Source organism: Ambystoma mexicanum, chromosome 2p (assembly GCF_040938575.1).
Source record: "Ambystoma mexicanum isolate Mex_15411 chromosome 2p, UKY_AmexF1_1, whole genome shotgun sequence".
NCBI classification, from domain to species: Eukaryota; Metazoa; Chordata; class Amphibia; order Caudata; family Ambystomatidae; genus Ambystoma; species Ambystoma mexicanum.
The window spans coordinates 1,304,136,415-1,304,160,949 of NC_090923.1; the positions used below are offsets into that span (position 1 = coordinate 1,304,136,415).

General features: G+C 45.7%; 1 protein-coding gene across 1 annotated transcript; it reads right to left on the reverse strand.

Moving 5' to 3' along the window:
• Positions 1 to 16,662: 16,662 nt before the first annotated feature.
• Positions 16,663 to 23,237, reverse strand: LOC138567446 (parvalbumin beta-like). Its single transcript, XM_069645646.1, has 5 exons — positions 23,136 to 23,237; positions 20,212 to 20,279; positions 18,532 to 18,664; positions 17,894 to 18,003; positions 16,663 to 16,992 (listed from the first exon to the last, which is right to left on the reverse strand). The coding sequence occupies exons 2-5, from the start codon at positions 20,270 to 20,272 to the stop codon at positions 16,964 to 16,966; spliced, it is 333 nt and encodes a 110-aa protein (XP_069501747.1). The 5' UTR covers positions 20,273 to 20,279; positions 23,136 to 23,237; the 3' UTR covers positions 16,663 to 16,963.
• Between the last annotated feature and the right edge of the window lie 1,298 nt (positions 23,238 to 24,535).

Consider the following 24,535-nt stretch of genomic DNA (forward strand, 5'->3'; position numbering starts at 1 on the left):
CCCACCTTTTCCGAGATTGTTCAACCCATTGTTAATCTCCTGAAGAAAGACATTCCATTCAACTGGTCTATACCACAAGACAAGGCATTCCAACGCTTGAAAGAGGAATTCACTCAGGCCCCCACCCTGGCCCAACCTGACATAAATAGTCCTTTTCTAGTGGAAACAGATGCCTCCAATTACGCCATAGGAGCAGTTTTAAAACAAGAATCCGATGATAAAGTTGGAACATCCCATTGCTTATCTTTCACGGACCCTAAATACCAGTGAGACTCACTACTCAGTTCTGGAGAAGGAGTTATTGGCCATTCAGCATGCCTTCACTGAATGGAGACATCTACTCCTGGGTGCTAAATATCCAGTTCAAGTCCGTACTGATCATCGAAATCTTCAGGTCCTACAATCCATGGAGTGCAGAAACAGTAGACAAGCTCGATGGGCCTACTTCTTTGCTCAATACCAATTTCAAATTTCACATGTTCCTGGACCGCAAAACATGATTGCCGATCCCCTTTCTCGGCGTCCCGACTACGTTCCCTTGGAGGATAAGATCTATCCTAAAATGTTTCCACCTACAATCTTTGTAGCTCAAGCGATCAATCTCCTGGAAGAAATCAGATTACAGACTCAATCATCTGAACTCTGCAAGGACATATCCGAGAAAAATCCCTGGCGTTTGACAATCAAGGAAGGATATTTATTCAAGAACAATTCAGTGGTCATTCTGACAAAAGAACTTCAACAGAAGGTAATGAATCTATGCCATGACACTCTTCACTCCGGCCATCGAGGGGTAACCAACACCTTCCGTCTTATACGAAGACAGTTTTGGTGGCTAGGGATGAAGTCCAGTGTAGTTCAACACATCAAGACCTGTGCAATTTGTAATCAGAACAAATATGATGATCAGAGGCCGGCGGGTCTGCTTCTACAACCTACGTTGCCAACCAGACCCTGGGAAGTTATTGCCACTGACTTCATTGTTGAATTACCACCTTCCCGAGGATATACAACCATCATGGTGACCATTGACTTGTTCACTCATCTAGCTCATTTTACACCATTCTATAAACTACCATCTTCCTCAGAACTTGCTGGAATTTTCCTGGAATATATTTTTCGTCTTCATGGTCTCCCTTCCAAGATTATTTCAGATCGGGGACCTCAGTATATTTCACAATTCTGGAAACATCTCTGTCGTGTTCTAGGAATCCAACGTGCCCTTTCTTCAGGCTATCATCCACAAACCAATGGGGCAACGGAACGAGTAAATCAAACCCTGGAACAATATCTTCGTTGTTTTGCCACCAAAGTTCAAAACGATTGGTCTCTCCTTATACCTTTAGTCGAATTCTCCTACAATAACTCAGATCATTCAGCTCTCAAGATCAGCAACTTCTATTGCAGTCAAGGTTATCATCCGTCCGTTTTGCCATCAGTTCTTCCAGAATCTACCCCGGTACCTACCCTTGACTCTTGGATTCAGACGCTGATCAATTTACAAAGAGAAGTCAAGGATCAGTTAGAACAGGCCCAGACTCGAACCAAAAGATATGCAGATTCTAAGAGAAGACCATCACCTTCTTATTCAGTTGGCGATCAAGTCCAGCTAGCCTCGAAAATGTTACCTCGACATTTACAACCAAACAAGTTGGCTCCTCGCTATTATGGTCCATTTTCTATAAAGGAGATCATCAATCCTGTCTCCTTCCGACTTAAGCTCCCGGATTCCGGGAAGAAGATACATCCAGTCTTCCATGCTTCCCTGTTGAAACCCTACGTTAGTTCTACTCGAAAACCCTTCAAACCCACACCTGTTGTTGTAGATGACCAGTTGGAATATGAGGTGTCCAGTATATGCGATTCCAGGTACAGGAGGGGTCGATTACAATATCTGGTCGAGTGGAAAGGCTACCCCCCTAGCGAAAGAACATGGGAACCAGTTTCTAATTTAAGGACCCCTCGTTTGCTCAGAAGATTCCATCTTATTCACCCGGGCAAGCCTGGAGGAACCAGTCTTCGGAGGGGGCATGCTGTCATGACCCGGCAAAATTGCCCCTTCTGGACCTCATAGTCATTGTCACGAAGGGCTTGTACTCCTTGTTCCTCCAAACATGGCCGTACCAAGCTCCGTGATACGCAGTAGCTTTCACGTTGTGGCACGTACTATAAATTGGTCACGCCCCTGTGGGTCCGCGCGTCTCAACGCTATCTTCGGTAGTGACCCGACGTGTGTTTGCTCTCTACATTGATTTCCTTGATACTCTTACTTCCTTCTTTGCCTCTTATCCTGTTCCTGGATCCCCCCCTACTTGCTTGATTATCGCTATCCTGGATACCCTGGAACCACGAACATCCCGGAACTCTGACGCTTCCTACAACCAGACGAGGCTTGGGCGAGCCTATTCAAGACCCGAACCACCCACAGGAAGAGTCCTGAGGCCGAACAAGGGAGATCCCGATCACAGGTGAGACGGGGGAAGATTTATGACACTAGTGTCAGCTTGGTGAGCACTGCTCCAGCTATGACAGTGCTGATGTGTATTTGCTATCTGGCCTAGGTTTTTCCTCAAAAGTCATGTTAGGCATTGCCCAGGGAGCTGCCTCTCTGATCCCTCTGAGGAGGCCCAACACCTTCCTCTCAAGGCACCAGGAAGGTGTCCCTGGGAGGTCCTTTGTGAACCAGTGCTTCAAAGGCAGTCCTGATATAACAAAGCCAATTTCACACCGGGGTGCTGCTCACCAGAGTCCCTTCGAATGGGCGGATTAAGGTAGCCAGAGGAGACAAGTAGGCTGAGAGAGGGACTCCTGCATTTTGGTTTCTGCTATGGCTCTATAGATCTTCCTGCACCCCTCACCCCCTACTTCCTGCAAACAATGGACACTGGGTATGATGTCAGAAGGCAAAGGGCATTTGTTACAGCAGCATGGATTGGACCCCTGACAACAGGCTCATGTTAGACCAATTTGCTGTACCATTTAAGTTTCACAAGGTCAGACAATCCCTTCTCCAAGCATCCCTGCCTATCAACCCAGAGTTCTCTCTATTCTCAAAGTTTGCATTCTCTGTGTTTCTTTTACAGGAGTGGGTCTGTGGTGTATTTGATGAATTGTGGGCATTGCTAGTTTTTATTAAAGTTCCTGTCTTGAAAGAACCTTTGTTGGCCATTCATTTATTTTGGTACCACCGTACTATTATTGTTTGTATTGCAACCGCATCAGCTCACACCCCTCCTGAAAATAAAGCCTGCCCTCGGCCTGCGCTACCGTAAGAGGTGAAGGAGGTACAATGGTATTTATGATTGGGATCACTGCTGGTTCAGTAGTAGTATGGGACTGAGTTGGTGATTTAGCCTCTTCTCATTCCTGGACTCCAGCAGAGCAGTAGTAATTTTGTCACACTCGTATTACCACATGTAATGCAAAAGAAATGCATGCTTGTCAGTGATAGGACCCAAAAAGATAAAGATAAGCTTAGTCACAGGTTGCGTAACAGGTTGATTTGAAATTCTAACAGGTTTGACAGAAGTTGGAGAAAGAGGAGCGTGGGAACGCCTTCGGACTAGAAAGTTTACCTGGTAACCCTGGTATCTACTAGAAAAGGCAAAGACTGTCCCTCCATTAGACACAAATGGACCATCATAATTTGCAGGCATGCAGGGATTCATGGCAAGGTTAATTTCTCCTCTCTAAAGCTGGCCGTATATGAATCTTCAACAAGGGCAGTGGGTGCCGTTTTAGTCAAGGGAAAAGCATTTGTATTTGGAATCGGAAATCGTTGTGCATTGGGGAGAGAAACTCTGCCATGGCCTATTAGGACAGTCAAATTTCCATTGACCTTCTTGTTTACAATAATTATACACAGGTCTGCTATTTGGGATTACACCTTGAACATTGTCCACAAACCCTCTCCCTTTGCTCCTTCCTGCTGTTGCACTTTTCCCAACGGATACAGCATCCAACACAGAGTCCGGCCGAACAAGACAGGTGGATGCCTCGTAGTCATCCACAAGACCTTGTGGCCCCGCACCAGACATGACAGCAACAACATTGCCTCCTTTGAAATCCTCTCGCCACTTCCCGCTCTCCCCGACGGACACCAAACCGATGAATGAAGCTCGCCTCTGCATTCTCAAAACCCTGGCCTTACACAGCACACAAAAGACCGAGCGCACAAGAAAAGTAACATCCTCAACCTAATCATCACTGCACTGCCTTGCCTCTACTATAGCAATCCTCTCCTGCTTAACTGGTTTGACCACCTGGCCATGCCTTTCAACATCCTACACACCACCCCAGTCAAGCACTCCCAGCAGAAACACATCATGGAAAACATTTTCCAACCTCCATCTCACATCGACTGAACACCCCCAACCAAACTGCGACTCTCTACTGGAAGCACTCAGCGCCTCCATGTCAGCCTCAATCAACCGAAAGGCGCCTCTGAAACAATGCACATGCAAACCGATATAGCACCCTGGTACACGCAAGAACTCAACCTCAGCAAGAATCATCAGGAAACAAGATAAAATCTGGTGCTGCTCCAGGACTACATCTGACCTGGTGCTCCTTAAGGAACTCTGAGCAACCCACCGACAACTATCAGAACACCATAGCAGAAACCAACAACAAAAGCAGAGCCCTCTTCAAAGTGGTCAAGAACTGCATCAACCCACTACCCAAACCTGCCATACTACAATCCATCAAACAATCCACTGCCATCAACACCTTCTTCATCGACAAAATCAGCAAGATTTGCCAGCACATAGACACCAGCTCTGCATCCACAGACCCACCTCAAATCCCTCCTCGCAAAATCTCCACACCCTGGACAGCATTGAAGCCACCCTCTACAGCGGACCTGGTAGAACCCCTGGCCGTCCTCAATCCCACATCATATTCATATGACATCCTCCAGCATCCATCCTCAAGACCCTTCCCGCAGAAGCTCTCCTTCCATACCTGGAGATCATCTACAGCTCCATAACTCAAAGCACCTTCCCATCAACCCCAAAGACAGGACAAGTCCTCCCTCTACTAAAGAAACCCATTCTGGATCCCGACAATTTGGGAACTATCTTCTCGTCCTAGGTAAGATCATCAAGAAAGTGGTAGCCGCGCAACTTCAGCAAAACATTAACACCAACAATCTCCTCCAAACCTACCAATCTGGGTTCAGACCCAGATGCAGCACAGAGATGGCAACCATACAGGTGGTCGACAATGCTCTCAACATCCTTGACGATGGCCTCCTCTGCTTCCTGGTTCTACTCGACCTCATGGTTTTTTCACCATAGTGGACCACCATGCGCTCATGGACAACCTACATCGGCGCATGGGAATCAGCAACCTTTTCCTATGGTGGTTCAAGCCCTACCTCGCCAAACGCCAGTAGTTTGTTCAGATGGACTCCTTTAGGTCGCCAATGCTACCCCTCATCTGTGGAGTCCCACAGGGTTCCATCCTCTAATACAGAACTGGCTATCAACCATGAACCTTGAGAGCTGCACACCTGAGCTCACCTCCTGCACCAAGTTGCTCGGGGTTCCACATCGACAAACACCTCTTCTTCAAGACACACATAACTGAGAAAACTCAGACAGCTTGTTATCAGCTCTGCCTCCTGTGGAAAGTCAAGCCCTTCCTCCCTCCGGAATGCTTTAGACCCACCGTTCAAGCACTGGGCCTATCACACCTGGATGGGGGCAATGCCCTCCTGGAAGGCCACCCGTCGTCTTCCCTTGTGCCCCTGAGAAGTGCTCTACACATGGCCAAACGCCTCATCAAGGGTCTAAAAACATACAACCACATCACCCCGGCACTCATCATCCTTCACTGGCTCCCACTGCATGCACAAATCACTTTCAAATCTTGCTGCATTATCTATAAAGAAGTCGCCCTCAAGTCACCCAACTATCTCACAAAGAAAATCAGCATCACGGGCAGACAGCATACCAAAAGAAGCCAGGACACGTGCAGACTTGAAATCGACCGCTGCAGAAAGGAAAGGACCAGAAAACAAGCCTTCTCTACCTAGGTCCCAAGACTATGGAACCTCCTCGCTGTCAGCATCAGACTTGCACCCCCATGCTCCTACAATTTAGAAAAGAACTCAAGACCCACCTCTTCAAGGCATCTCTCCTCCTCAACACCTAGGCCATCATGTTGCCCCTGTGCCACTTGACTTGCTAGAAGTCATCTTCCCCTCTCCTCCCCATCGCCCTTTACAGCTGTACCTCTCACCTCTGTGTCCCTCTGTATCCTACCCCTGCTGTACACCTGTTCTATTGTTACCTTGAAAAGCGCTCCATTATGTATCTGTACTGTTGTAAAGCGCTCTCTTACTTCTCAAAGCTAGGTCCGTTCTCAATAAATACCATTATAATAATAACAATATTAATAATAATAATAATAATAATAATTTCCCAGGCCAGAGCCTTGACCCTGCCCTTGAAGATTTGTAACTTTGATATCACGTGTTGTGCTTCTGCCATCTATTTTTTCTGCACATGACAGGCTATGCAGTGATTTGCTACAGTCACTATTTCCGCCAGGTCTTGTTTCTGCCAGCCGAAACACATACTCTTCAGTTGTAACCTTTGGATAGAAGCTGCTTCGATCCCTTTCTACAAGGTGGTTGTTGGTTTATTGATAAGAGACCGCTGTGCAAATCTAGCATTCGGTCTGTCCATAAAGCTGGCAAGAGACTCCCCTTTATTCTGCTAGCAATTGTACATTGCCAACCAATCTGTTCTTTTGGGGCAAACCTCAGGATCATTGCTATTAAATTGATCCTTGCAGTGTTCAATTGATCACTTATATTCGGGTCTGCGACGGGCCAGTTAATGCATTCTGTTAAATATGAATGCCCCTCGACTGGCAATATCACTTTCATGAGCGGATTCATGTCTGTCCAAGACCGATTGTTACATTGCATTGGGGTTTAAATCCCCTCCATGAAGTGCTCTTTTCCCTCTCTTATGTTTGGGAAATCGTCAGGCACATTTGGAAGGACCCGCTGCTAGAAAATGCATTCTATCCTCTGCATTTCCAGGCAATTGTCTGATTGAGACTTTGAATTGTGGCCATACGGGGACATACTGTGTTCCCCTTTCTGGTGGTGGGGGAGACAAAAGAGGGTATTCCGGAGGCTGCATCCTCCACCTTGAAGAATATGGAGACGGACCTGAGGGTAATTGCTGAACCTGTAGTGACTGAGATGAGGCACAACAAACAACACACTCTGAGATACCCTCAAACATTCAAAAAGAGACATTTAATTTTAACAAAAGACTGCATTTGTATTGCTTGATTGCTGGTGCATTTTTCATAGAATTCATTGCCTGAAGTGTCTAAATACAAAACACAGCATGTATTTATTTTCCAGAGCACACTCTGCTCCAAACAATCATGACCCTCAAACATTCCTATCATACCCACACTCTCAGCCCTCATACCAAATATTTACAAGAAATGACCTGATAACAATTCTGCTGCAATTCAAGTCCCAAATGGGACCTGGTGTGTCACGGCTTTACGCAAGTGTCCACTCCTCTTATTTCAAATTCCACCTGCAGTGTTGTTAATTGAACAACGTCAGGTTGGCAGTCTTGGTAACACTCATCAAAAACCACAGGACATGTTAGTTTGTTATGTCGACTCAAGTTTCGGCTATCGTGGTCCCAAGCTTTCTAATGGACCAGCCTCATCAGGACAAGATGGTTTGGATGTTGACAGGGTAACATCACTGTTTCACTTCGATGCAAACACGCATATGTGTAGTGATCGACACTTGAAACAATACAGCTGGCTCTATTTCTGGACAATTAGCGTGGTGGGCATGGGCTGATCCCGTGGTTCTGGAAGCTGTGATTCATGTGAACGCAGCCAACTTGCAATTTAACGCTGGTCACTGCAGCACTTCCTGGTAAGCTCACTCGGGTGTCCACCGGCTAACTCTGCCAAGGATGCAACGGCAAAAACAGTCTATAATATCATCTACTGGTTTCTCACCATTTCTTTCCTTGACTAACTCGGGATAAAGTAATGTCGGGATGGAGCCAGGGTCGGACTGGGCCATACAATTGTCTCGGGCATCAATAAAGAAGTGGCCCACAGTGGCAAATGGCAATTCAGTCCTTTTGTGACACTGTTTGAACAGTACCCAAGGGGGAGTTTTTTTGATAAAAATGTGATGCAAATTGTGCATTTTAAAGAATATTTATTCAGCAATACTGGTGAAAACTACTAGCTGCATGGTGAAGTAATTCGTCAAGCTGGCCCACATTGGCCAAAAAAGGGGCCCAGTTGGACCCAAAAAACTGGCCCACACCAGCATTTTGTCTTTTTGGTTCGGCCATGGGCCTATTGCCCTATAGACCAGTCCGAGCCTGGATGGAGCAGAAGAGGTCAGATTGTCTCTGTGTTTGGTTGGTAGCTGCTGGACATTACACTTTATTTTACTGTTGGGATCTTATAAGTTTCCCATTTGGTATGCATGAAGTCTCTTGGCTATTTCCTGACACCAATCAGTATAGGTTCCCCCACTGGTCTTGACTTGCATTTTTCTTAGTTTCAAACATTCTTTTTAGAGCATTGTTTCTACATGTAAAGTACCTGCAAGTGGCAATTGCATATGGCGATCACCCATGCACTCGAATGTCATGCGATTGGCTACTTAAACGTTTTGCTGTTATATTGCACCTTTTTCTGGCATCTGCAAGGCTTTAGATTGTTCCGATGCCATTTCTTGGTCATACAAAAGGACTCTGCTTATCTCCAGGGACCAAGAATGGAAACATGTCCAGTCATTTTAGAGGGCAGCTGCGTCAGATGCGGCCTAAGGTAGGAAAGGTTCCCAGTCACTTGGTCACGAAGTACAACTTAAGCCCTTTGCTTTCAGAACCCAGTCACGTCTGCACTCAGTCTAGTGCCAGAGGGTGTCAGGAAGACATGCACTCATTCTTGTGTCTGGTTTGCACCCAGCGGCTGCTCATCTGACTGCTCTGCTTCTGGGTGTTTCCTTTCTGATTCCTGCATTAGTTCAGCTTCCCCATTAGTTAGTTTGGACTTTTTTTTTATACTGGATGCTAATCTTCATGCCCCATTTTTGTGTCTGATTCGTGTTGCTGTATGAAATGATGGTGTAGCCTAGGCCCAAAAAATCCCAACCTTATGGATGAGCCACTCTCCAAAAAGGCCCAGTAGACATTGCCAATCGTCTCTTATCGCTAAGATGTGGCACTTCGGGGCTTTGGAGGGGAGTGGTCCGCAGTCCTGGTGTTGTTCCACCGGGTATTGCTATCTGAGGGATGGCACCAGGACTGCTGAAGAGAAACTTGATTCTACAATTTCGGGCTCCAGCAGGTAAGAGGGCCAATACAGTTAGTTTGCATGCAATGTAAACCACCAGACCATGTCCTTCTGAAGAAGATGAGCCCGAGGCAGTCAGACGGAAGCTTTTTATTTATTTATTTATCTGACGGAAGCTTTTTATTTATTTATTTATCTTTTTATGAGACGCCGCTGCCCGCAGGCATCAGGGCGCAAAAAGATTTGCTAGCGGCAAACAGATCATACCAAAGGGAAATGTATTTATTTAAACAGGATTGTCTTCAAGCGCTTCCTAAACGTGTGTAGATCTGGAATCATTCTTAACTCCACAGGCAGCTTACTCCATGCAGCAGCAGCTAATGCTGGGAAAGAGCGACCGTTACCCCTAGCTCTTTTGATACGGGGACGACGGAGGATCATGGTGTCCCTTGACCTGGTGGTCCTCATGGATTGCTTCCGTCACTTGACCTGGTGGTCCTCATGGATTGCTTCCGTCACTTGACCTGGTGGTCCTCATGGATTGCTTCCGTTGAATACAGTTTATAACTTTTCTAATCTGCTAATAAGGAAGGAGTAGTACATTTTCTGAACTAGATAGCCGTTCTCGTAGCCATAAGAGGGCGAACGCTGGCAAACAGTGTAAGTGCCAAGGTGTATGATGGAAGTGCCTGGCAAATGCCTGGACAAAAGCCAAAACAGCTTCCCAGTGAGTTAATATGCCCCGAGGTGGCGGCGGCATAACCCTGTGGGTAAGGGGCCACCTCCCAAGTTAAGTGCCCGAGCGTAGCCAGGGTCCCTTAACGAGGGTGGTGGTCTTGTTGCTGAAAGAATCGGCACACCAGTGAGGGGCATATCGCCATTAGCACCCATGTAGTTCCCTACACTGGTGCTAATGGTGTCTTTTTTCTTTTTTATAAAAAAAAAAAGAAACTTACCTTTACAGTGCGGACCAGTGACGTGCAGTGATATGATATGAGATGGCATTTATAACGCGCCTATACACAAGTGTTTCAAGGCGTGACGAGGCAAGGGGGGGGCAGAGGGAAGACAGAGACAGTGATGTTACTAGGTCATGCGTCATTCAGATCGCGAGTGCTGGCAGTCCGTTTTCAATGTTGGTGACAGTGACGTCATTGACATTGAAAAGTTACTTCGGGGACACCAGCACTGAAAATGCATGTTTCTTTTTTTTTTCAAATAAAAAATAAAAAACACCATTAGCACCTGTGTAGAAAACTACACGGGTGCTAAGGTGAGGGGGAAGGGGGAGCAGGGAATGGAAGTGGGTGCTGGCTAACTATGGTGCTTGTAATATGGGCTTGTACCTTGATTGGTTGACGCATCCTCTCAGGGTGCTAAAGATTGTTAAAAATTGAACTCCGTAAACCAGGACCCCTGAATGCAAAGTGCACAGTAGGCGTGGCCTGAGAAATCACAAATATGTTTCCTTTTTTGACTTCTATATACCTTGATGTAACATTGTCCAGGGTGGATAGCTCGGTGGCAGTGTGCTCGTCTTGGGAACAAGACGACAGGAAGCAACGCAGGGATCGAACAAGCGCATTATAAATATGCAACTAAGACAGCAACAAAAATGATCTGTAATAGCGGCTCGATACTTCCGGGCATTTTCAAAATGCAAATTAATAAATTAGTTTTGAATACATTCCTGCTAGGCGTGTTCAAGCATGCTTCCCGCCTCCCAATGATTTCCGTGAATGCATGCCTGCTACCATCTCCTGGACCATTTAGGAGCACCGCAACATTCTGGCAGAACTCCAAATTCTCCTCACACTTTCGTGAGTGGATGGCCTTTCAGAGAGAGGGGATATACCACAATCCGAGAGAGCCGCACGATCTGAGATTGTGTTACGGCCAGGGACGTCATTTCACCAAAATGCCAGGGGTAGTGGAAGTGACATCACACGACACTTGACCCCTGATGACATCACAGGAAGCAATGTCATTTGACCCCACCCCGAAGTGATATCGCGGGAAGCGATGTAACACGACCTTTCACCCATTGCCAAAACAGAAAGTGGCATCACATAGCATTGTACACTACGAAAAATATGGTTACGATATCACTATAATGTGCTGTACATTTCATACGAGAATGGATCGCCATATGTATCATTAAGATCAGTGTGTACAGGCCCATATTACCAAATTACTGTGAATACAAGCAGACGTCCATGACCAGATGATAATGATGTGTTATTATATAGCACTTACGCTTAAGCGCTTTATATAGAAAAAATATACACCCAATATCACCCAACCTGTGTTGGTACTCATTTATCGACCTCAGAAGGATGAAAGGCTGAGCTGAGGAGTTTAAGAACGGACTAAATCAGTGAGTCAGCCCCTGAAGTCTGCCTGAAATAAACCTTTAATGAGTCTAGCAATTATTGTACAGAATTCCAGAAAGACACATTATTTGGAATTCCTACTGTTTCTTATTTAGGGTCAGTGGTGAAAGTGTTAGACTTGTGGCCCTCATGTTCTTATTTTTCTTCTTTTTTTTTTAAGGGGCTTGAACAAGAAAGCCAGCCACCCCAGAAGTAAAGAGCCACATGGTGCTGGCCACACCCCAGGAACTTGCATTACAAAAAAAAAAAGCCAAGGGAGACCTCAGAGGTTGCAGTGGCGACCCCTAAATGACGTCCCTGGGTACGGCATATGGCATTTTTCTCACAGGATATTGAGGATGGGCTCTTCCTACGCCGATGGATGCACCCACATGTAATGCCGCTAGAAGAGTGCGCCCATCATTGAACTGGGGTTGTGCCAGGAGGCAAGGCTGCACATTTTAGAAAGTTGCAGTGTGCTTAGAGGGACTGTATGCTCTGCTCTACTTTTACACAGTAGAATGGCCGCGCATTTGCAAGAACAGCCCTTTGCAGGTGTTTCCCTTCCGGGATGATGGCTCCTCCTGCTGTGATGTAATGCCAGGGGACTATGTAAGTCATCATCAACTGCTGTGACATCACGGTTGGGAGACGCCTGGCTTTCTCTGCAATGTGTGGGGGGCGAGGGAGCTTGGTGATTTGTCGGGGTGTACATGCTGCCCTATACGCCCCCTGAAATGTTTCTTCATAAGGGACAGCACATGAAATGGAAAGGGGGCACACGCGGATCTTAAACATGTAGAGGGGTGCCTTTCAACCACGGGGTTCATTTCCGCGCAGTCTCGTTGTCTATCAGATGTCACTCGGAACCCATTGGTGGAATATATCCCTGCAGTTGATTGCTACCCATCTATGAACTGAAACAAGAAACCCGGGAGTGTAACAAGTGCAGATGTGCCCTGGAGAGCAGCCAAGTCAGGGAGAAAGAGCAGGGACTCATTTTGTAGTACGCCTGACTGCCAAAGCACTAAAGTCACTTCGAACAGGCATCCGGCATGCCCTGTCTGCCAAACAGGCCAGGTGCAAGCCCTGGGAGCGGGTTCAGCCTGAAGCAAGGACAGGGGGGCGGGGGGGGGGGGCTCTAGCTGTTTCTCTCCTGCATGGCACCAACTCACCGAGGAATGGGAGGCACGCTCCATATCATGGCACTCTAGGAAGTGCTGCTCTTTGCAGTACCAAGAATGGCAGAGAGTAACAAGGGCTCTGTACGAAAGCACCCAACCAACAGTGCTGCAAACATCGGTTTTGGCGGCCTGCCGTTGCGTTTTCTACAAGTGCCCCAGCTTCGGAAACCTGGCTTGGAGCCACCCCGATGCCCTCTTAGCGCAGAATCATTAACAGGGTCCAAAATGAGGACTTCGATGTAAAAGTAGGAGGCAAGGTGCAGATAGAAACTGAGAAGTGGAGCTGCGTCCGAAAAGGTATATGTTAGCTTAGGTAGTCCCTGGTGGTTGTATAGCGTGTCTGCACCCTATTTTGCAGGACTGTATCAAATTCATGGGCTGTGTCTCGCGTCCCGCCCAAAGCCTGCCCGCGGCGGTTAAAGTCCTGACCTAGCGGGTGTGAAGCAGGATCAGCTGTCCTAAGCATTCCCAGCGTGAGGACACACTTTCTCATGTGGTATTTGAAAGCTCAGGGGATGCACAACAGCCCCCATGAGGTTCCGTTTTGTGTCAACAAAGCATTATTGTAAGAGATTAGAGGTTGATGGCCCAGACACAGGGGTGCCTAAGGATAGACTATTCTCCCTTAAGAGGTGCTAATGGTGGGTGCTAATAAATGGGAGGGCAGAGTAACACTGCAAGCAGTGTGAAATAATGACGCAAGCAGATTACCGTATATTGTGTTGCCTTTTCATTCGAATGTGAACACAGCTTAAAACACACATCAGTTTTGCTTAGGCTCCCATACCCAAGCTACGTCTGTAATCTTCCATTCAAGGTGGGGGAAATACAATTAAAATCATTGTCCTTTTGCTTGACATTTTTCTACAGCAATGTATGTAATGTCAGGTTTGTTGCTTATGTGATGTGTGTACTTTTCAAGGCATTGCTCTAAAACTAATTATTTCATCATTCAAAGCTCAAAACTTTAACAAATACTTGTATTAACTATAGCTTCGAAGATATGTGGTCAAGTGCTTAAATCGCAGACTGGGCCCAAATCTTGGTTTCACTAATTAAGTAAGGATGTGTGATCCTGGGAAAATCATCCAATCTCCCAGTGCCTTGTCTGCCCAAAATGGAGAGCCCCAAGGCGGGATTCAGTTTGCAGCTTTTTCTATTAGTTAATATCCTTTCCCATGGCTATAATAACATCCTCATATTGTCTCATGGCTTACACATTGATACTCTAAAAAAGGAATCATTTGCAGGGACATTAAAAGAAGTTTTCAAGATTAGTGACATTGTTCGTAATGTAATTTGTTTTGATGTCACTTATGATGTCCACATATATAGCAAATGAGGGGCCTGCATTCTCTTTGCTGCACAACACCTTGGAAATCCAGGAGCAGGCCCTGGATAGAAATCAAACAGATCTGTGTGCTCTGTCCGCATGACAGTCCTGCCGTGTTCCTTCTTGTGCTGTGTTTTGCCACTAAGGTTACTATAAACGTGGACTGGGGGGAACGGGGCACAAATTATGCGGTATGGAACTGCTTGTGCCGCAAGCTGCTTCTGATGTGCCACTGCATCTAAAGTGTCTTGAAGAATCATTTTGTTTCGCTAGCGCGCAGTCCTAAATGTACTGGAACTATACTCCCTGCTAGCCTGCCCCTTCCCCACACAAACCCCATCGGCACGCCCCCTCCCATGCGCGATAAAAACCCCTAAACAAACACACCTGCTGTTTAAAGGAATGTTCAGTGCGGTGTGCAAGTTTCAACTTCCTCCTACCAGTTGTCGAAGTGGTCGGGAGCGATGCTCCTATACTTTTTATTTTTCAGTTTCACTGTTCCTATACTTTTATTTTAAAAAGAAACCGTTCCGGAACGGTTTAGTTTTAAAATAAAAGTGTAGGAAGAAGTTGAAGCTTGCACTTCAGTGCACTGCATTGAACATTCCCTTAAATAGTAGGTGTGTTTGTTTGGGGGTTTGGACTGTGTGTGGGAGATGGCGCAGCGATGGGGTTTGTGGAGAGTGGGGCAGACGGGCATGAGAACATAGCTCCACTACTTCTTTTCGTACACTTCGACCAGTGCCTCCTACACTTTCATTTATTTTAAAACGAAACCATTCCGGAACGGTGTCTTTTTCAAATAGAAGTTTAGGATGGAACAGTAAAAAGTAGAGCAGCACCGCTCCAAACCGCTCCCGCCCCCACCGACCACTGGTTTGTAGACCTGGAATGAAAATGTTGGCCCTGCCAGAATGTAAACTTGAGACTTGCAGATGGCACACAGATCTCAGCAGCGTGGGGGCCTTAGTGGATAATACTCGCCAGCTTTTCGCTGAATTTAAATCATTGAGGAATAGTCCTGATGAGAATCAGTTCAGTGTTTTTGTTTGGATTGGTAAAGCGCACTGCAGCCCACGGGCATCGAGGCGCTGTTTCAGGAAGATGTCTTAGTTACAGGTAAAAAAGGCCTTGCTCAAGGTAACAGAGAGTGAGGGCCTAATATGCAAAGAATACTACGTATTTCAGTCCGGCCTGCCACATTTCTCAAACCTATCAGGGCTATGGCTGTTTGCAATTAAGCAGACCGGTTGTATGCTTGTAGCCCTTCTGGGGTCTCATGTTCTGCTAGCCTCACACTCTAAATGCTGTGACCTCCTTAGTTGCTGGCGGGGGACATAGCAACAATTTGAGCATTAGTTCGCCTGGCGGGCGCCTCCTCAGTTTACATCTGGAAAGTGTTCAAGATATTGAGTTCTTCCAAGAAGTGGTGGGCTCAGTCCAACTCTGGCGCGGTGCCTGGAGCCACCCCGATACCCTCTAGGAGCTGCAGAAATTCAATAAGCACAAGTGTCCCCGGACCACTGAATTCTCATTAATAAGCAGCACTCTCTGGCAAGGCAAACAGAGCATACATGGCAACATTTCGCCACAGCTGGGAGGGAGATTTTCTAAGAAAAATTGGGAGTATTTAATTATTTTCCCATTGATTGAATTGGGGTTAGACATATTATAGGAGGGAGAAAGTGAAAAATAGCTCATTTTTTAATGAAATAAATCAGGAGTTTACTGTCCAAATCGTTATGGTGGGTATGCATGCGCGTGTGTAGAGCAGTGGTATTCAAACTTTTTTATACTGATACAGGCTTTATTAAAAACATCGCTTCCATGTCCCACACAAGCTATAACTGCTTATGTTTCCTATTAAAAGCAGCCACTCTAATCCCTTAAAGAGCCCCACACTTTTCCCCCCTGCACATCCTGAGCCTCGTGCCCTCCCGCCCCGGACATCCTGTAGGACCCAATAGGAGGGAATGTGTCCCACCGTTTGAAGACCACTGAGACCCAAAATGAGGGAGCGTTCAATGGTTTTACATTCAACTTATATACCCTTTCCTGGGCACTCCGAAAATGGTGCAACACATTCCTTTATCGTGCAAATCGTTCATGTTGTGACAAATTTCATTGGCCTGTCGAGTACAAAGCTTTGGTAAGTTCTGTGTTATCGAAATCAATATCACACAGTAGCTTGTGTTTTATTTTTAATATAGTGTTTACACCCTGAGATAGAGAAGCGCTCGAAGTATAAATCCTATTATCCAACTCGATGGTACTTTTCTCAGAAGTGTGAAATAATGCTGAGGAAACCATATATGGTATTGTTTTCCTGTGAGAACTGCATTAGTCATCGACTAAAATGGCGCTCGTGTTAGCAGACACGGCCATTTGGCGACGCTGTCGTCCAGACGTTTCCCCTCACCCCGTCCCGTGCACGAGAAAATAAAACGAAAGAGAGTGTTGCCAAGGTTTCCTTGTTTTTTTATTTGCCTTCTTCCAGTCACAACTTCAACATTGCAATTGATCGAAATCACTGTGTGCCTTCCCGATACAATTGTTAAAACGTAGCAGCACGTGATACTTGTACAGTGCGAGATCTAGCCACAGTCCCGTGACGGAGTTCACATCCGGGCATCGTCGAAGCAATGCATGCCGTGGACCTGGTACGGTATAAAATAGTACAAACATGTGCTAAATGTGGGTGAAGTGCCTGTTGCGGGGGATTGGAGAGAACCTGTCCATGTCGCCGCTGATGCAGGGCGGGTTTATGATGACCTCACGAGAGCCAGGAATTCTGTGGGGGGGGAAACAGAAATATTACCAAATATGTTGCTGTGTTGTTCATATCAATTGTTTGCACAATGGCAAAACCAGAAAAAGAAAAACATGTTTCAGATATTGGTGCGTGTGTTTGTGTGTCTGCAAATGTATTTTTAACAGGAGTATTAACTCACAAAAGCCATATTATTTAGCCTCAATTACTGAGAAATTCATTTTTCTGAAGGGACTGTCCTCGAAAACATAACAATGATGTTCTATTAGTGAACAAAAAGTAATGTGCCCTTGGAGAAAGGAATGACACCGAAGGCCTGATTCCCAGAGCCTTTTCCTATGGTATTGCACCATTATAAAACGATTCTGTGAATCAGGGTGTGAGTGTACTAGCCCCAAAACACCACCCCTTGGACCAGTTGAGATTATTTCTCAGGTGCCACCCATTAGTCCTTAACTGTCTCCCTTCCATGTGGCCCGCTGTATAGGGAATACCATTTGGTGCCGATAGGATACCAGTAGAAGCTGCCAGGGCTGCTGTCAAAGCAAATTCCTACACTGCCATCCCCTTGTGAGACAAACGCCAACTCCATCCCCCAGCGCTCCAACACACCGAGGGCTAAGATTATGATGGCCCAAGCATCCTGTGCCCCCATTGGTACCTGTCTCAAGGCCAGTGGAGTAACTTTGCTGAAAATGTTGAGGGGGCGGGGGACATGACATCTAAAGGAAAAGGTGGCCATGCCAAATGAATGGGGACAAAATGCTGTGCCACGAAAGTTGGGGGGGACAAACATCCTTGTCCCCCCCTAAAATTACACCCATGCTCAAGGCGAGGTTCTGTTTAGAAAAGTGTGCTTTGCAGGATGTGTGGGTGTGTACGCTGGGAGGGACGTTGCAATTTGCAAGTAGGATTATTTTACCTTCAACTCCAATCTTGCCATCACCGTCAGAATCACCGGCGCAAAGGAAGGCCTTGGTCTCAGCATCACTCAGGCTTCGAGCAGAGGAGCAGAAGTTCTTGAGGAACAACCTAGGAGCAAGAGCACACACAATGAGAGTCAAGCAAGTCTTTTGTTACCATTCGAAAACCAGACATTTTCATTCATTACATTGATTTTCAGCTAACAATTAGGTTGGCTTCTAGATACGAGATTCCAAAATATGCTTCCAGTCCAATGAATTAGAATAAAAAGTTAAAGGTTGGACCCACAGTTTAAGGTCTGCAGAACAAAATGAAAACTTTGTGGCTAAGAGCTATACATCACACAACTCATTGGCGCTCTGTTTTTGGTAGTAGGAGGGGGATTGAAGGGTGAGGAAGTCCTGTTACCTGGGGATCCAAGTTTACACATGCATTTCTACCAAGTGTGGTCAACCCTAGATTAAACCCAGGGTAAATAGAACAGCCATTCCAGAAAGCAGATCGGGAAGTCCCATCTTTGCTCAAAGTCTTCCGCCCTCGCTACACAATCTTTTAGCTAGAGGCACTGCAGCCTAGTTTTTGTGGCGCACTTACAGTTCCCTGAGCTCTAGACAAGAAGATCCGAGTTCTACTCACATGAGCTCATCATGTTCAATGAAGTCACTCTTGTCCTGATCCAGGATCGCAAAGACTTGCTTCACCTGCTCGGGTGACTTGTTGGACAGGCCACACTTGGCAAAGAAGGTTTTGTAGTTGAAGGACTCAGCAGCTGCAAGAACCAGAGAGGGGCGCATTAATCCTGCCATTTCCCCGCCCCGTCCACACTAACGGCCCCAGTGCAGGAAGTCCTGCCCATGTGCATGGCTAAATATCACATCACATAGCTCTTCTAGGGAGCCCACATGCAAAAACATAGCTGCCTAGTTGTGTCAGTGGTGACGCCTTCGGTGCTGTCATTTTTGCCAACAAACTGTGGTCAACAGGTGGCACCACAGCTTTCTTAAAGCACTGTTTCTGTCCTTGTTTTCCATTGAATACATGAGTGCATCCTGGGAGATGTAGTCTTTCTTTGCTTCAGTCAAAGCCTTGGGAATAACGCACTTGGTAGCAATCGTTCAATAATTGACAGCCCTATGCTGGTCAAATGGTATCTGGAAGAAGTGGAGTCGTGTGGCCTAGCAATATGTAACACGTTGCTAGGCGACGTAACTAGGGTGGCAGCTCCTTAATCATAAAGGAAAAGCCAAACTGCAAGGCACAGTGCAACTCAAGACATCACTCGTGTTGCAGTTTGGTAGCCAATTGGCCTATGTTATGCCCCACGCGAAAGCCATTGGTCTGTATATGCAATTTGATATTTAGAAAGAATTTGAATATTGTACATTATGTGATCAATATTTGGTTCAGCTGTCCAGGTCTAGGTGTAACTTTGTCAGCAATGTTTTCTCTGTATTGGCAGCGCTGCATGTATCATGGGAACGTGAAAAGTACCAGCTGCGTATTTTTAGCAAAAACTTTGCAAGATGGCATGTCGGCAGATGCTCAAAATGAAAACAAATCCAAACAGCAAATCCCAGAATGCAAAGTGCTGTTATTGCCTTTAAAAGAAAACTTTATCAGTAACTGGGCAACACTACAAGTGCAGTGGTTTGTGGTTTTAAATGTGTTTTCCACTCTGTCTAAAAACAAACATTTCTTTCTTGTGTAGTTATACTGGTGGGGTTTACGAGTAAGGCAAAATGCATTTCACGCAGGGTTTGTCCAAATGCAAGCATGGAGGGCCAGATCCATGTCGGGTTTTCAGGATGCTCCTCTTTAATACTTTAATATTCATGAGATCCATGTGGATACAAAGGTTCTAAATGTATGCTCATTTTTCCTCATGAATATTAATGAGGGATATCCTGAAAACCTGTCAGCATCCTGGCCCACGAGGCCTGGAGTTAGTCAACCCTGCATGAGTATTTGTCAAAAGGGCCCTTCAGGATCATATTTATACCTTTCTAGCTGAAAGTAATTTGGCTGTTGGGTCCAATGCATTAGTGACCTAAGGTCCCAGCATGCAAAGTGCTGTTGGCTACAAAGCCAGACTTCATAAAGATGGCTGGGTATTAATTGGTAACTATGGGCAGGGTGAAAACCTGTTGAAATTGTATGTTACTAAATGAGAAACTGATGAGATAAAGAAAGAAAGGACATGTAATACTACTTAGCGCAAATATATTTTGAGATGTTATTGAAATGTGAACTGATCTGAAAAAAAAGTAAGGATAGCCAGTTGCAATTTCACAGAACATGGCGGCTCCGACCCCCTACCTTTTACGCTGGCCAGCGCCGCTTCAATGTCTTTGGCGCAAAGGATATCGGTCATGGACATGGTTGAGCTGGAAGACAAAAACGCAGAAGAATGTTTCTAGAAAATCCAACTTGCCAGTTCCCCCGGCCTGGTCTGTAGCGAGATGTTTGCATAGTAGTCACTAGAGTAAGCAAGGCCCGCATCCAGTGCCTCTGGTGTGATGTGATGGGGGCAGGTGTCTGCAGCAGGTGCAGGCACTGGTGGGTGCAAGAGGATAGCAAAGCAACTTCAATAAGGCGGGAGCGCGACCCACGCCACCCGCCAAGCTTACTACCTTAAGTAATTAATACCCGTGGAAGAGTTACCAGTGCGTAGGATATCACTTGACCTACATATATGAAAGTACATCAGGGCATGAAATCCATACTCAGGAGGAGCCCTGGGGGCTCATATGTACAGCCTGTATTTCCTCTCACGGTGATTTGAATGCATGCTCCACATGCAGAGTAACAGGCACAGATTTTGTGTTTGGTCTCAAGCAAGCATGAACACGTCATCTACACTCTAACCAAGCCGCAGTCCCTTGTCTATCCGTATTCCTTTCCCTGTGCTTTATATACCGACTGCCACTTGTATCTTCTTCTTTTGACTTTAGTCAAACTTGACTAAAGTTTGACTTTAGTCAAGCTTTAACACCTTTAGTGGCTCGTGCACCGGGTAAGGGAATTGCGAGGTCTGGAAAAGATCCCGGGCTACGCTAATGTAGGGACTCCGGGCTAGCTAGTCTTTTGGCTGTAGCTCCTGAGCTTCTATCCATGGCTACAAACTCCAAACCCCACCAGATTCCCCTGTGACGCCTCTGGCACTGGGCTCTGATGCCTTTTCGCCACATGAGGTACATGCTACAGAATTGTACAAATATATGTGCTTACACGCTGTGTAAAAAATGTGTTACCAATGTTGATCTCCTACCAGGGTGACAAGGTTATCTTGTATTGCTTAATTGTTCTATGGAGCTTGTAAGACACCGAATATGGGCCCGATTCATGGAATATTTGTCCGGTTCAAAGTGAAATTGCACTGCTGAAAAGTGCAAAGTCCGGGCAAAGTCATTTTGTTCTGCAAAAATGACTATGCGCTGACTTCGTCCCGTCTTTGCACTGCAAAAACACACTTTGCACGGTTCCATGAATCAGGTGTCGGCGGTGCAAAGTCACTTTTCAGCAGTGCAAATTCACTTTGAACCAGGCAATTATTCCATGAATGGGATGCGTGTGGAATTTAGCCCTGTGTGCTTTACTTTAGATACTGTTCGTGGTGCGTGAAGTGTAAATATATAGTTTGCCAGTAAATGGGATGACATAACATAAACTTTGGCGACATCATTATGCCATTGGTTCCACGTGGTTGCATATATGATGTCTAAACTATGCAGTGAACCTGAAATAACACTAGTACCATTGGATGCAAAATAGATGACTACACATTGGGTTTCATTTGCACAAGCGTTTTACAATGGCGCAATCCCATTGGAAAACGCTTTGTAAACCAGGCCCATTGCATCTTCTCGCCTAGACACTGTTGTGGGCCCGGTTAATGGAATTTTTTGCACGGTTCAAAGTGACTTTGCACTGCCGACACAAACCCTGAATCGTGGAACTGCGCAAAGTGTATTTTTGCTGTGCAAAGTCATTTTGTACTGCAAAAATGACTATGCACTGACTTTGCACTGCAAACATACACTTTGCAGAGTTTCATGAATCAGGGTTTGTGTCTGCAGTGCAGTGTGTATTTTCAGCAGTGCAAAGTCACTTTGAACCGTGCACACAATTCAATGAGTAGACTGTGGGTTGTGCACGATGTTCCCAGTCGTAGTGTGCATCAGGTGTTGCACACTGCGTGCAGAATTACATTGGCAGATTGCAGCTTTTGCACTGTTTGCACCACATACATTGTATAGTATAATCAGGGTGCATTAATAATGATGGCCTCATCTGTATACTGTCTGTGTTTAACGTGGCACCGAGTGCACCGCATCCCTCTTTATTTGACAGCTAACATGACATGACGATTGTTATGATTCCTGTATACACTATTTCAGATTGGAAAGTACTTATTTATATTTTTAGCAGAGACAGAAAGACAATATCTTTTTTTTAAATTATTTTACTGCATTTGCCCTTTGGTAAGTATCTGTTTTAGTAAGAGTCTTTGATCTGAATGGCTATAAAGTTGTTATGTAATTATTACCCAATCAAATCAAATGTAGCTTTATTTTGGCGGTAGCCATAAAAGCATACACATTCATAACAGACTTCTTCACGCACAATTTTAAAATATTGGCTTTAAAATGTTTTAAAAACTTCTTATAACAGCAAGATTTTAAAATGCATTAAGTAAAGGGCCTTCAAGTTTGAATTGATAGTTCCTCCGGACTAATTGCAGTATTGACACTAGTGATGTATAAATGTATTAAACAAACTGATTGAGCAATTCAAAATAACTCTAACATGTCATTAATTAATCACAAAATCAGTTAAATACAATTTAGTAGAAAAGTAAAAGGTAAAAATCTAAAAAAATAAGGAGCGTACACTCGCAGCCCTATACCATTAAATGCTATGTTCTTTGTGCATTTCTAGTTTTCTTGTCTATTTACGTGTATAGCACCTACAAATGATTTTACTAGTTGTGTGTTGCGCTTAATGAATGCTTTCACCACTACTACTCTTCAATCTAAACCCATATGTAGGGCGGCGGGTGCATGTTGCGACATGCTCCCCGCTTGCACTCCGCACGCACCTGGTTGCATCATTCCTACATATAAGATCACCCTAAAGCCTTGCCCAAGAAGCCATGGTCAATCCCAGTGCCCAATCCTGCTTCCATGCATGTGTTGCCATAAAGCTGAGCCCCCTCTGCACAGAGTGCTCCCGGTCCTTACCTTTGTGATGGTCCTGACTGGACGAGGAGGTGATCTGACTGGCAGTGGTGCTCGTGCTGGGTGCATCCTCCGGGCCAGCCTGCTCCCCTTATATACTTTATCCCTCTACCATGTACAGGTCTGAGATCAGCGTCACCGCCTGGGAATGGTGTCAGATGAGCCTGCCTTACTAATCATCTCGCACTATTTTTATCTCAAGAGAATACATATGATATTTGCAAGCGAAACGAGATGAGTGATTCGATATATCGAAGCAAATGTCTTAGCATTGCACTTTCTTTAATGGATTAAGCACATGTATTCTCATCTGGTCTTAAAGCAAGGCTGGCCACCACAGTGGCCAGAGAATATCACAGGGCATGAGACTGGATCTCGGTGGGGAAGTTTAGATACAAGTTTTAACCTGATATCACACGGTGGCATGTGTAGACACTGCTTGGCAGCATAGCTAGCATCTTGGCGTGCCCACACCAATTCATGGCACAGCGCTCCAATATTACATTGCCAGCAGATGTGACGTGTCTGCAGAAGGTAAGCTGTGGGGCCATTAACTCCCCATTTAACCCCACAAAATCAGGGTTTGGCGGCACAACCTTTAATTTGGGAGCCTGTTCTCAATGGCGGGTAGTAGCAGATATGGAATTTTCCATTGTTCCCTTGGTATCCCGCCATACTTCTTCCTGATGATATTGGCCCCCCAGATGGCACACCCCTCCCTGATCTTAAAAATTATAATGATACTGCCAGCGGGGAGCTGTCTGTCAATTAATTTGTTCTGTGTGATTAATGCTCGTGTAGGACACCGTGTCCACGAGGTTTAAAATAGCAAGCTGGTAATGGCCAGCTAGTGCCCCATTGATGGAGGGGGCACGGGGGTGGGTGTAAGAGGCAGAGCGCAGCTGGAGGGCAGGGCGTAGAGGTCTTCCCAGACCAGTTGGCTGTTATCGATACCTATGTCTCAGAACTTCTCGCAGAACAAAAGCAATATATTATTAAAGGAAATGTTGGCAAAGTGAACAATACAGGGAGTCCCATCCCCCTGGAACCAGGATCATTAACGGTAATATTTGCAGCTATATTCGTTGTTTAAATGAACATCCACTGCCCAAACTACACGCGGTAAAGTTACAAATCCTGCAAATTGCATGCAACACTTCTTATGTGTTTAATCTCTGGTACACACTCGCACCCTTGTTCAGTTTATTTCTCACTTCACCACCCAACCCCAGTTTGCTGTTCATGAGGGCTGCCCAGATGCGTGGCAGAGAATACGCTAAGCGTGGCGGTCAGCTAGGTGAACCAGCGCCTGCAGCTGGGGGTATAGGCCTACCACGGGTGTGCAAGGAACAAGGTGGGTTTCTTCAGACATCTCGAGATAGGCACTCTTGTGGAACCCTTTC

Excerpts from the sequence above, each read along its gene's own strand:
- LOC138567446 (XM_069645646.1), bottom strand. The coding sequence starts at position 20,272 with ATGTCCATGACCGATATCCTTTGCGCCAAAGACATTGAAGCGGCGCTG. Across the intron at positions 18,665-20,211 it reads GGCGCTGGCCAGCGTAAAAG|CTGCTGAGTCCTTCAACTAC; the intron begins GTAGGGGGTCGG and ends TGGTTCTTGCAG. Across the intron at positions 18,004-18,531 it reads ATTGAACATGATGAGCTCAT|GTTGTTCCTCAAGAACTTCT; the intron begins GTGAGTAGAACT and ends TCTTGCTCCTAG.